The 11,225-nt window shown below is 39.0% G+C and overlaps 1 protein-coding gene across 6 annotated transcripts in view; it reads left to right on the top strand.

The window, feature by feature from the left end:
• Nucleotides 1-9,073: 9,073 nt before the first annotated feature.
• Nucleotides 9,074-11,225, top strand: part of LOC135088130 (very low-density lipoprotein receptor) — a 278,825-nt gene continuing 276,673 nt past the window's right edge. For 2 of the 6 annotated variants that reach the window (XM_063983037.1, XM_063983023.1), the window contains exon 1: nucleotides 9,089-9,518. In XM_063983037.1, coding sequence (XP_063839107.1) covers nucleotides 9,392-9,518 — 127 coding nt within the window. In that variant the 5' untranslated portion in view covers nucleotides 9,089-9,391. Of the gene's footprint in view, nucleotides 9,519-11,225 lie in introns of all 6 variants that reach the window. The other 4 variants (XM_063983054.1, XM_063983029.1, XM_063983043.1 and 1 more) reach the window with 4 other exon arrangements.

The following is an 11,225-nucleotide window of genomic DNA, read 5'->3' as shown; positions in this document are numbered from 1 at the left end:
GTCAGACGACGGTGACAAGGGTACCCCCGCACCCCCGGCCTGCTGGCCGCCACCTGGGGGCAGAGTAGAACGATCGTACAACCGCCTTCTCCCGCCCCCTTCTCCGCCTGCGGAGCGATGAGGCGAGAGCATCCTTCTGAAGGATGACCTCTTCGCAAAAGGAGGCGACCGCCTTCCAGCATCCTTCGTTTCCCAGCATGGCGTTGACCAGGCTCGGAAGCGAAAGATCCCGGCCCACGACCGCAGTGAGGACACGCTGCTCCTCCCAGCCTGGCAGCCTGTGCAGCCCGCGAGGGTGTGCTGCACCGTGTCATCCGCCGCGCCGCGCATTTGTGGTACACGGAGATTTCTCTCACCCGGTTCTATGCAGGTACGAACCGAAGCAGCCATGCCCGGTCAGCACCTGTGCCAGACGGAACGTGAGGAACCCGTGCGGTCGTTCCAAACATTTGTCCAGAACAGGACCAATGGCGTCCAGAGTGCGGCGGCCAAAATGCGCGCGAGTCATGTCTTTATAACGGCGCCGCACCGCTCCGGGGCCGGGCGCCTTCCACGCGCCTTCTGGTCTGCCATCCAGTGATAGATGACAGACAAGACCCCAGTTTCTAGCTCCCAAGGAGGAGTACCAGCGAGAACGCACGCCGCAGCGTGCCCTACCGTGCGGTAGGTCCTTGCGACCCTCTGCGCTATGGCCCGCTGGGGCCTGCGCAGAAGGGCAGCATTTTCTCTCTTATTGAGTGCTCTCTCGCAGATTGAAGCGCCATACAGCGCCATGCTCCTCAGAACGCCGGCATAAAGTCGACGACACCTCGTTTGTGGCCCTCCCAAATTCGGGAGAAGCCATCTCAGTGCGCCGGCTGCCTTGAGAAAGCGTGGCGCTAGCCCGTTGAAGTGCGGGCTAAAATGCCACCTCCCGTCAAGCGTGAGGCCCAGATATTTCATATGGCCTTTGACGTCAATCCTAACGTCCTCAACGCGTCGGGAGGGGAGCGCTGGCGAGGCCCCGGAAAGAAGAGGGCCTCAATTTTCTCCAGCGCGACTTTCAGGCCGAGGCATCGTATTCTGCGAGCGACTAATGTGCCGCCCGCCGACGCCAGCCGTGCCGCGGCCCCAAATGTCTTCCCCGGGCAGTGACCAGAGTGTCATCCGCATAGCATATGACACTCATGCCCGCGAGTAGGACGCCCCGAAGGAGCCAGTTGAAGCCTAGGTTACACAAGAGTGGACCGCGCACCGAACCCTGCGGAACCCCGCGGGCTACGCCGCGCCGTTTGAGCTGGCCGTCTCTGTTAACATACAGGACTTCGCGGTCCCGTGAGTAATCGGCCAGCAGCGCTCAAAGGTACTGAGGCACTCTGTGATGTTGAAGTGCCTAGAGTATAGTGGAATGAATCAGGTTCCACAATATCGAAATATGACGATTGAATGTGTAAACCAAAATAAGGCGAAGTTTTGAGGTGGTTTGAGTTTTGTTGCATAAAAATAATCTTTAACATTTTTTTTTTAATTTTTTAATCGGGAGTGCTGGGCCCCTGGTCATAGTGGGCCCCTGGCCATAGTGGGCCCCTAGGCACTGGCCTAAAGTGCCTTATGGATAATACGGCACTGGATTGAAGAGATCCGATGTATAAATGCCAGAATCGAGTTTGCTTTAAATGTGGTACAGAAGATGGATACAGGTAAAGGTTAGGTCTAACAAATAAGTAAGTAGTTAGTTTTCAAGAATTTTGACCACTAAGTATTGACTTAGCCTCAGATGAATGAATCCACCTAATAAGTGACGATATAATAAATACAATGGGAGATATTTACGAGGGTCAAGAAAAACTACAACATTTAATATATACGATCAATGGAATACCCGTTTTCGGGTTAGAGTAGTTTCGCACGAAATTAGTTCGCACGAATGTGCGAATAATATATTTTTTTTTAGTTCCCGAAGGAGTCGATTCGCATGGGATTTTAATACATCCGGGCGAAACGCCTACTAAAAAAATATTATTATTGAAAGGGGACGTTTCGCATATTCGTGCGAACGAATTTCGTGCAAAACTACTACTAACCCATGTTTTCAGGCTAGGATTAATCTATACATGTAAAAAATAGTAAACTGATGTCCGTTTTCACCATTAATCTCTAATTTTTAAGTGACCCATATGAAAACAAAGTTCCTGTTATGTGTTACCATACCACTTAAAAATTAGGGATTGATGGTGAAAAGAGCATGAGATACTTATGAAATTATTTGACGTCCTGACGTTCTTTAAGTGTCCATTCCAAACTCCGGCGAACTTAATTCATTAACATCTTGTCACTATGACAAGAGAACCGCAACTACTCTAAAAGCTGTCCAAGAAACATGCTGCAGGAAGGCTAGGGGTCGCTAATACATTGTGAGCCCACTTACTACAAGTTTGTGGCCCTTCCAACCCTTGTGTCACGTTTGAATCCGCTTAAACTTCGTATGACGTTGACATGACCGATTAATAATATCTATTATGACGGCCTGGCTTGGTGGTTAGCGTGGATACAATGCCAGATGCGGTTGCGGGTACGAATCCTGCTGGGGGCAAATATTAGTGTGGTGGGAGCATGAGCGTTTATACGTTTGTATAGACGACAGCACGTCAAACAAAGTCGCTTCTATTATAACTACAGAAGAGTCAAGAAGAGTGTTTAGCTTGTCGTGCCACTGTCTGTACGTATCATCTATTGAATATGTTTACCTATCTGTTATTTATTCGTCATCGTCATAGTACAAGTCATAGTCTGCTTCTGCTTCGTTTGGGCTAAAGAATTGATAAGTATGACATCTTATTTAAACAAAATATACTTAACTTTACCGCGACATTACATACCAAAGAGCCGTGAACGTGTTGTACTGTACAGTCTAGATAGGTAGGTATGTACTTGTTAGTTGTAAAAGGCGCTTGGATAACTTTTTATAGCTTTTAGATCGTTAATTAAGTACAAGAGAATGCCATTATTTCTGATCGATCTAAATATAAGGCAAAGCAAAAAGGTTTGTTTATTTAGGTAAACTTTGAACGAAGAAAGTAAGTCTTCAGTAAGTCTGGGAAAATTTACGGCAAATCTATTTCTGTCTAGCATAATAATTCATGTGGTTACTGTCTGTGGGCGTTAGTGTACTCTTGTGTTACAGTTACATGTGATTGAACGTTTTAATTAAATACAAGCCAGGAGCTCTCATTAGATATTAGTTCAACGTATCATAAAATATGGCGCATTAATTACTTGATACTTAATATGAGACGTTACTTACATGATTACTTGATTGGATGCACTTAATTAAGACTGATGTATGTGTGTGTGTTTAGTTAGACCAATTATTACTGAAATACCTATGCATAAGTTAAGCATAAAGCCGTTTAGGCGCGATTGGTGGTGAAAAATTCACAAATTCGCGATTAGTCCAATTACGAATTGGACCAATAGCGAATTGGACCAATCGCGAATTGGACCAATAGCGAATTGGACCAATCGTGAATTGGACTAATCGCGAATTTGTGAATTTTTCACGATTGGACCAATTGCGAATTGGTCCAATCGTCCAATCCAACTTACAGCAACCTACATACAGCTTTCACTGTAGAAGCTAAATATTGTGTAAAAGGTCCATACACAATCGTCGAAGACATAATAATTTGTATTTCATATCCAATAAAATAATAAGGTAATATCTATTTCTGAATAGGTTGTAATTCAAACGTCTTAAGTTTTGCAAAACCGCCTCTTACACCCACACAATGTCATTGACTTCCGAAAATTAAAAACAAATTAATGACTGTTTCAAATTGAAGAGAATAGAAATGAGTTCTACGTAAGAGCAGACTACCTCTTTTGTTACATTGTAAGCTACAAAGGGCTAAATTACGCCGAACGGCAGTCAGAGCACGGTCAGCATCGGATTCAGGTTTACGACTCTTTTGTCCCGGCTTCGGCAATTATTATCCTGCGGTGGAGTAATTGCAGCAGCTTTTGTGGGCTCAGCAGCGCTGGAAAAGTTCTGTTAGGGCAAACTATTGAGTTTAAAGCAGATCTAGCCAGTACCTGTGCTTGGAGGCTAGCTTTTTCTGGATGGCGTTTTTTGAGCATGTAGTACAGTCACGGAATGAAAAGCTTCGTCAGTTTTCAAATTGATTCCTTCAACGAATCGCGAGCACATGTTACCTTTTGAAACTATGTTACAGAATAATCTCGAGTTAGAGAAAATAATCTTTAACTGTTCGTCAGTAAAGTTCAAAATTATTCAGATCAAAGTTGTTTGACGATTTAACTTGTCAAGAAGATTATTATGATTGATAAACTAAAACCTTCTTGTTGGTTCAACCTGCCATTATTTATTAAATAAAAAAAACTACATTTTGTAACATTGCACTGATGGGATAGAAAAATAAACAAGCAAAACCTTATTCGTTAGCAAACGTCATATTTATTTAAATGTTAGCAGTACTGTTTCTTGCACGGTTATGTTGGCAGGTTTGACTCTTACAGTACCTACTGCAAGCGAAAACCGACACTAAGGTGACGAACCTTTTCATTCCGCGACTGTACATATACGCTAGTTTTTAATAGTTATTTAAGCGTGCATGGCGACCAAGTATATGTATAAAGGCGTTTTAAAAGCTCGTACACGTGCAATCTTCGAGAAGAAGGATAGGTGCGGGCAGGCATGTTCGGATTCTTCATGACGCTTTGAAATGCCAAAACACACTATAAGTATCCCAATAGTATCCGATGCAGGTTTACGACTCTTTTGTCCCGGCTTCGGCAATTATTATCCTGCGCTGGAGTAATTGTAGCAGCTTTTGTGGGCTCAGCAGCGCTGGAAAAGTTCTGTTGGGGCAAACTATTGAGTTTAAAGCAGATCTAGCCAGTACCTGTGCTTGGAGGCTAGCTTTTTCTGAATTTTCTAGTTTTAAAAGTATTAAAGCGTGCATGGCGGCCAAGTATACCGGCGTTTTAAACGGTGTTTTTTTGTATGGAGTTTGACAGACTTTTGTCGTTTGTCAAAGCTAAAGTAAGATGGTGCTACTGATCCTATGAGTACCTGAATAGTCTTGATAGATATAAGATTGCAAATTGGTATGCCAAAACTCATTTATTGTGTCTAAGTTACCAATTTTGTGTGGGAGTAGACAAATGGATGGGATGTTCCAAAGTTAGAGAAAATGCTATTTATAGCAAACATTAATTAACTGTTGATAACTATATTGATTTAGGTACTGACAGTATATCAGACAACATTACCATTGCAATCAAATGAAACAGTTTCTCTTAATTAATAGGTAATTCAGTAAAAAGAGTTTGAAACTGTTCTAATTTCTCCTCATTGTGGCCTTTGTGTTCGAGGAGATCATGACTACAGCAATCTTCTGTCATTTGTCCGCTAATTCTTGGCACGTACTCAAGGTACTTCATTAGACCAGCGATTAACCTATGACCTATACCAGGCCTGGCTCACTCCGCGCGGTACATCCGATAATTACCTACAGCGAAGCGCCCCGCCGGCGGGTATTATATCAGTCGAGTGTCACGCGCGCGCCCGTCAGGACGCTGGCGTGCGTTGTAGTACCTAATTCTATGATCGAAGTATTATTTAAAAATGGACATAAAGAGAAAGAAATATTGTGCGGCGTTCGGGTGTTTAAATTCGAAAAGAAATGTACCGGATTTATCTTTTTTTTTCGTTTATCAAAGATGCTGAAAGGTATGTTGGCCATGTAGGTAATCAATAATTCTTAGGATAGTATAGGAACCTAACCTACCATGACTACTGCTCAGAATGCGTTCGTTCGTTTCAGCCAAATGACGTCCACTGTTGGACAAAGGCCTCTCCCAAGGTTTTCGATAATGAATGCGTACTTACCTACATACGTACCTCATTACAAATAAGTAGATTAATTATTTTTTCACTAGACAGCAACCCTAACAGCGTAAGAAGAGTTCAGAGGCACGCGATAGAAAGAGACAAAACTTGTAGGTGAATAAAATTGTAGGTACGTAGTGCTGTGCGAGCTGAATTCCACTGTATCGCGTCGTAGCAAGACTCGCATTTATTTAAATCGTCTTGCGGAGTAATCCTTCTGTACCTGTTCTATTACTTATTCTGTGCCTATACACAACATGATGATATCGTATGAGTATCAATCTAATCAAAGCGAATCATCGACAAAAATCTTTGAATCTAAATGCGTGAAAATAAACAAGTTTTAAGCTGATAAGTAGTCATTTTGACATGTATGTTTGTAATTGTTTATCCCATTATACATTTTAAATAAGCATGATCTGTGAGTTTAAACTTTGTACTTGTCTACCAATCAAAGCGAATTATGTACGATCCAGTGAATTATTAAACACGTGATATTAAATCATGGCTAGATTAACTGATATTGGACAATGTATTTACTAGATGAATCGTCGGCTTTGGGGTGGATTAACTGTTGATTTAATGCAAATACTACAACAATACGAATTGTAAAACAAAAGCAGTTAAACTGGGTACATTATTGTGCAAGAAAATATCTGATTATTTCACGTATCATGTCCAATGATCCATCATAGATCCTTGTTAATTTTTTGGGCAGCATTCTTTAAGTTTACCGTAAGTACGTATTGATATATTTCAAGAACTTACTATTGTCAACAAATGGAAATATAAAGTATTTTCTTAAAGTTATCGAAATAAGGATGTCAATAACTAATGCTCTTGGCTATGTCCCTGAAAATGGGATTACTTATTTGGCGTGTTTATTTATGTTTAAGTCCAAGTCAAAAACTTATTTTAACGTTATTATTCTTAAAGCATTTATGAATAACAATGTTATAACCTTATTTCATTGGAAAAAAAGGAAATTGGGTATATAAAGGTATGACATACGGTAAATACAATTTGTTCAATTTTTTTTATTTCTGCGTCGATACGTAGGTAACTTTATTATAATGGCTTTGACGATACTTATAGGTCTTGGTACTTTTGTTCTATCCAGGCGATAAAATGTTTTATTGTCCTCAATATTATTACTACAGACAAGAGTAGATACTATCCAACATTCTTATTTATCTAAACTTTTTCATATGGGTCAAAACATTTTCGTGGTCCCATTTCTGTAGAGTTTATCTATAATAGTGCGACCAGAACGAACTGCATACAGGATGTTTCAAAATTAGCACGTCACACTGACATTTGGAGGTATTATCTAGATATATATTATCTATCCAGATAGATATGAACTTACCTACCTATTTTTAAGGGAAATCTTTGCGTTATCTTTCGGCCAAAAAATATCGCAAGATTGCAAACATATTTATGATAACATTAAATAATTGATAATATTATTTACTACTCTGACCTACTTTAGTTTTTCAATCTATATTTTCCTTAAAGGTCAACCATAACTGTTATAGGTAATTAATGAAGTTCAAATCGATGATTGATAAGGAAAAATGTTACATTGTAATAACCGTTGTTGGAAAATCCGATTCCCAATCAATTTCCGAACATAACTACCTAATTGTTTTATTTGTAGGTATGTAGATTATTTTTAGGGTTTCCAACTTTGTCAAATGAAACTTATTTAATTTTTATCAAAGTATCTGCAGGGCTGCCTCTTAGTTCAATTATTGTCATTCTATATTTTCATTTTTATTCATCTTTCTTATACATATTCATATTAAATGGTGAATCTGGTATTATCGATTAGGAATGATACACCGTTACCAGCATTTGGAAACCCTGTAATGACAAATAATATACTTGTGCCTATAGATTATGATTTTTGGGATATAATATGTATAAAATATTTTAGGCCTCATGTCATAAGTTACAGTTGAGTTAGTTTATTTTACTGGTGGAAGATTATTTTCATGGATTATTTTCTTCTTTAGAATCTGCAAGATTTCATTCGAATGAAAAAAAATTGTTTCGCCAACTATCAACCCTAGACATTGAATAATAAAATAATAATGAATGATAATGAATTGTTATCAAGGACCGATAACAGATTTATTTATAGTGGTATTAAGAAATTAAATCACAGTTAATTCCAGATAAAATATTCGTAAATTGAAGTTGAGATTATTTTTCAGATAAGACGACAGACGGCTATGATTGAGATTAGAAAAAGTAGGTAGGTGAACCATCAATAGAAAATAACTTCAATAGACATTTAAGGACTTAATTATAATTTGTTAACATACAATAATACCTTTACTGAATAATACCTTTACAGCGTGACCTATTTTTAATCTCAAATTCAAATAAACTTGACATTGCGTAGGCTCAATGGCGGTACAGATTCGGCGCTCTGTTATTCATGCCCAACCCGTTCTGTTTGAAGAGTCCCGCTCCAGAAGCTGCTGACTCAGAGAAGGGGTTTGCGAACTTGGTCGGTTATCGTGTCTTATCTCGGTGCGTGGCGGGTGCGTAACGACTGCCACGCCCCCTGACGTTTTCTCACGATAGCCGCTGTTAAGTTGCGCGCGCATTCCAATTCTGATGTAAGGGTGAGATCACAAGGAATAAATTATTTATTATTAACCGAATATTGATTGGAATTATTTTTGCAAGATACGAAGCCAGGAATTAATTGAGAGGGCGAGCAGTTTGATCCGTCAGTAGGTGAGAGAAGGGACTGTGACGAGAATAAAATATTATTAGTGTTTCAATATAAATAGGGAATTAAGATACGCCCTTATTTTTAGAATATATCAAAGCTCATAAAGATTTACGATGCCTTCTTTCTGTGAAATCACAAAATGGAGGTAGTCAATAAAATTTTAATATCTGACGTAAATTAAAACGTTCCTATGTAACACGAGTCAACAGACAATATTACGAGCATATTTATTGCCTGCGTAACAAAAATAACGGTGCAGCTATTACTTTAACTGCCGCACAATCTGTATGACACGAATTGGCATGTGAGTGTCCCCTAACATTACGTAGTCCATGCGATGCGTTGGAAAAATCTCTAGCTAGAATCAGCGTCGCAGCGCCACGGTTCGGTCGCCGAAGCCCGAAACTAACATACGTCACGCGTGCACGCTTAACGCCATCTAGCGGCGGCGCGCGGCTCGCAGCCGTCTCGCACCTGCCTCGCCTGGCTCGTACGACATTTCTCCGTCGCGCTCGCACCAGTGGCACGTAAAAATAACCTCAAAACGCTGATCGCGAACAACCTATCATCAAAATATTGTCTTCCAGAGGATTTTTCACAGTGACGTGCTCATACAATAACACAATAACAGTGCTTCGGATGTGATAAACCCAGAACAGCTTTTGGATTTCCTCCCGTAGTGGTGCTCTGTAGTGATATCATCAAAATCGAAAGTTTCCAAAGGACGACCGTCCGTTTTGGTGGGCTGTCCGATGACAGCCCCCAAATTTTGTGCCAGTATGTGGTGGTGTATATTAATATGTGTTTTGAATGTCAAAATATTTGGAGTTAACGCTTCGAATGTCAAATATCAACTGCGAATTGTCCCAGCATCAGAGAGTAAGTGATAATTTTCTTAAATTTTTAATTTGTTGTATAACAATGTGTTGATTTGATAATTTATTGCATGAGATAACATACGGATAAATCCGAATAAGCATGTGACATTTGATGTTAATATTTTCTAGCACTTTATTCCCTCAATTACGAAGTAACTAGCTGTGAAGAAATTAAAAACCTTGTCGATGCCAACAACAAGCAATTGATTCCGTTTTACTGCACTTTATTTACGTCAAAAACTGGTTCGTAATACGTTCACGCATATGGTCGTGATACGTTCACATCGGATTGTTGTTTACATTTTACAGTATCGGTATATTTGAACAATCATTCAAGATTTGACGATAAAAGATTTAAGGTGATCGCGCTATCTGCTTGAGAATAGTTCTTATCAATGATTACGTTTTTCGCATCTCTATGTAAAACGTGATCTTTCAGAAAATATTTTTTCAAGAAATCGTCAATTTCCTACTCAATGACAAAACAATATGTCACCTCATCAAGACAACGGTATTGTTTAATTTAAATGCAAACACGTATGTAAGCACCTATTGTATTCAGTAAATTTTGTCGCACTAATGCGCAGGTCAGTGGAATTGTTATATTTTACGTTAGTATCGAAAAATACTTCTGTAAACATTAGATTCAGATTGCCCTTCCGACTAATTTGTAACGCGGCGCAGTTAGCTTACGTAACGAGAGTATTGTGATTTACACTTACTTACCTATAATATTTCTCGTTGCAATATTCTCACACACATTGTTGAATGGTTAAGAACAGGAATTCAACGTCAGGGTCATTTCTACTTGGAATAAATTTAGCAGAAGGTGACAACTCGAGTCGATTGTAATTTTGAAAGATTTTTTCATTTACAATTTCATTCTTTCCAATAAGAAGTTGTATTATTATCAAGTGTTCAATAGGAACATTTTATTCTTTAACTTTTGATTGTAGTAGCTTTTATTCATTACGATTAGTTTTTAATTTATCTTCTTAATAACCACACGTCATGTAAATTTTAGAAATATTTGCACAGTCGGCCTTCAAATTTTTTTTATCTAAATTCTTGATTTGACTGCCATCCAATCTATATTTATCTGCTACATTTGAGTATAGCGCTTAGAAGTTGACATTACTGATATCCAATATAATCTACGAAATATCCAATATAGACTTCACATCAAGCTAATAAATACCGTAGCATTTTATGTAGTTGTAATAAATGCGGATTTGCAATAAAATTTTACTGTCCGATGTGCTGTTAACTGTACAATACGTAAACTGACATACTCAATGATTTATTCATGAAGTAAATGCATAAAATTCTAATTGGTATTTGCAGTTAGCGATTATAATTCTATCATGGCTGATGGATTTGCTCCGTTTATCATCAACTTCGGTGTTTTACCGACAAAATTAAATTCATATTCCGCTATTTTTGGACAAGTGTACGCATAATTATGTCATTTACAATGACGTCAACATTAGCCGTAAGTCAGTAAAACACAAATAATTGTCGAGGAAAACATTGCAATTCTTCCTTGATTGAAAAGCTTAATTAATTTGTCCAACTTGTGGCAGAATAATAAGGTTGGATTTTACATTAACTTAAACGTCAAAAATCTGTCAAACTCAAAAAAACACCAGTTATTGTTATAGTTATGGTTAGAGTTAGGAGGTACAACTCAGCCTAAAAATCCCATTAC

Source organism: Ostrinia nubilalis, chromosome 1, assembly GCF_963855985.1.
Source record: "Ostrinia nubilalis chromosome 1, ilOstNubi1.1, whole genome shotgun sequence".
Taxonomy (NCBI): domain Eukaryota; kingdom Metazoa; phylum Arthropoda; class Insecta; order Lepidoptera; family Crambidae; genus Ostrinia; species Ostrinia nubilalis.
The sequence above is the reverse complement of the archived record's forward strand: the minus strand, read 5'-3'. Positions and strand labels throughout refer to the sequence as shown.